This window comes from Bison bison, unplaced genomic scaffold (genome assembly GCF_000754665.1).
Source record: "Bison bison bison isolate TAMUID 2011002044 unplaced genomic scaffold, Bison_UMD1.0 scf7180017864371, whole genome shotgun sequence".
In the NCBI taxonomy this organism is placed as follows: Eukaryota; Metazoa; Chordata; class Mammalia; order Artiodactyla; family Bovidae; genus Bison; species Bison bison.
In genome coordinates, this window is record NW_011494943.1 from 12,457,286 (window position 1) to 12,459,109 (window position 1,824).

General features: G+C 64.1%; 1 protein-coding gene across 1 annotated transcript in view; it reads right to left on the reverse strand.

The window, feature by feature from the left end:
* Positions 1–1,824, reverse strand: part of FASN (fatty acid synthase) — a 34,887-nt gene that overhangs the window by 24,231 nt on the left and 8,832 nt on the right. Inside the window, exons 15-21 of the mRNA XM_010856543.1 lie at positions 1,588–1,748; positions 1,179–1,351; positions 907–1,098; positions 745–825; positions 441–629; positions 101–280; positions 7–23 (exon numbers count right to left, since the gene is read on the reverse strand). Of these exons, the coding sequence (XP_010854845.1) occupies positions 7–23; positions 101–280; positions 441–629; positions 745–825; positions 907–1,098; positions 1,179–1,351; positions 1,588–1,748 (993 nt within the window). The remainder of the gene's footprint in view (positions 1–6; positions 24–100; positions 281–440; positions 630–744; positions 826–906; positions 1,099–1,178; positions 1,352–1,587; positions 1,749–1,824) is intronic.

Sequence of the window (1,824 nt, forward strand, 5' to 3'; positions counted from 1 at the left end):
CCTGTTTATTACCACGTCGGCCACTGTGGGGACACGCTGGGTGAGGGTGGGCAGGGCCTGGCACGGGGAGGCACGTGTGTGGGGCCAGGGCAGGGCTGACCTTGTGTCTCGTCCTGCAGCGTGTACAGCTTCTGCTGGTGGGTAGCCGGGTGGATGTAGATGGCGGTGATGCGTGTGGGCAGGCGCAGGCTGCGCTTGCTCGGGGCCAGGATAGACATCTGCAGCATGGTGTCCATGAAGGTCACCCAGTTGTCCTTCCAGAGCAGCTGGCCTGTGTTGCCTGGGGAGAAAAGGGCTGTTGGTTTGGCCAGGCTAGGTCTCTTCCTGCCGTGGGCCCTCTCCTCTGTGTGCCCCAACCTGGGGGGACCCCTCGTGGCCCCCTCACACCAGGCAGCAGGGGTTGGCCCCAAAACACAAAGTGGGACCTCCCTTGTACGTACCTTCGGAGCTAGCCTCAAGGATGCCTTGGAAGTAGGGGCCGTAGTTGAAGCCCTGCAGCTGCAGCTCCTTGTATACATCACCACGGCACAGGTGGATGGCAGTTGTGGGGTCCACGGGGGTCGCAGGGTCCGGGCCATACCGGTTGTCAAAGAGCTTGGGGTTGGGATCTTCCCACTGGTATACCTTCCCTGTGGGCAGGGATGGCAGAAGGGCCTGAGTGAGGGCAGGGCTGAGCCGGTAGCTAAGGTCTACCCAGAGACCCCCAGCAGGGACCCTGCAGCCCGGTCCAGGGCCCCTGCTCACCGCTCGCGATCAGGTTGCCATTCTCAGACACCTCAAAGGTACAGGAAGCTTCCAGAAGCCGCACTTCCAGGAGCACAATCCCTGTGGGCAGCAGGGGCAGAGGTCAGCTGCAGGGGTCGGCAGCTGGCCCTCCCACCCCATAGCTTGAGCCACCTTCCTCACCTGTCTTCGGCAGGATGACAGCCTGGTGCAGCGTCACGTCCTCGAATACTACAGGCGTGTGCTCCATGTTCTGGTCCAGGGCTCGGGCCAGTGTCTTCCAGACCAGGCACAGGTAGCCAGCGCCCGGGAAGATGATGCGACCGTCGATGCAGTGATCCACCAGATAGTGGTCAGGGGACTCGGGGTTGATGTCTGTGGGGCCTGGGCCTTAGTGCCACCGCTGCGGAGGAAGCCACCCCGCCCCCCTGCCCGCCTGCATTGCAAGGACTCACCGATCTTATAGACGGTGGCAGAGGAGCTACTGGAGCCACTGGGGAAGTCCTCGGCAGTGGGCACATCCCAGGTCTGGCTGTGGTCCCACTTGATGTGGGGGGAAATGAGGGGGGTGCCCCGGGGAGCTGGGAACTCCACAGGTGGGAACAGCCCGTTGGGGTTGACGTCAATGCTGGAGGGTGCAAAAGGGGAGCTGTGACTGCCCTGTCACACCCACTGCTGACCCACGGTCAACCCATCTCCCCTAAGACCTCGGAGACACCTGAGACAGGGTGGGGTGGGGGGCATGCCAAGGGTGTGGAAGTGGCCCAGCACCCAGAGGTCTGCTTCCTGGGGACCATCTCAAGGCCACCCGGTGGCCTGGCTGGGGAGGAGCCTCCCAGGGTTGAGCAGGGAGAGCGGCCGCACCCGGTCAGGTAGAGCTGGCCCACGTTGCTGAGGAAGAACTCTAGGTTGTCCCTGTGGTCCTTCTTCATCAGGGGGATGATGGTGCAGCTGGACTTGAGGCCTCTCTTCAGGACGGCCTGCAGAGGCAGAGGCGGGCTGGGCCTCCCCCTGGCCAGTTCCCACTGGCCCCCCGCTCAGCCCCCCGCGCCCGGCCAGCCCGCCGGCCCTGCAGGACTACGCGTACCTGCAGCAGGGCAT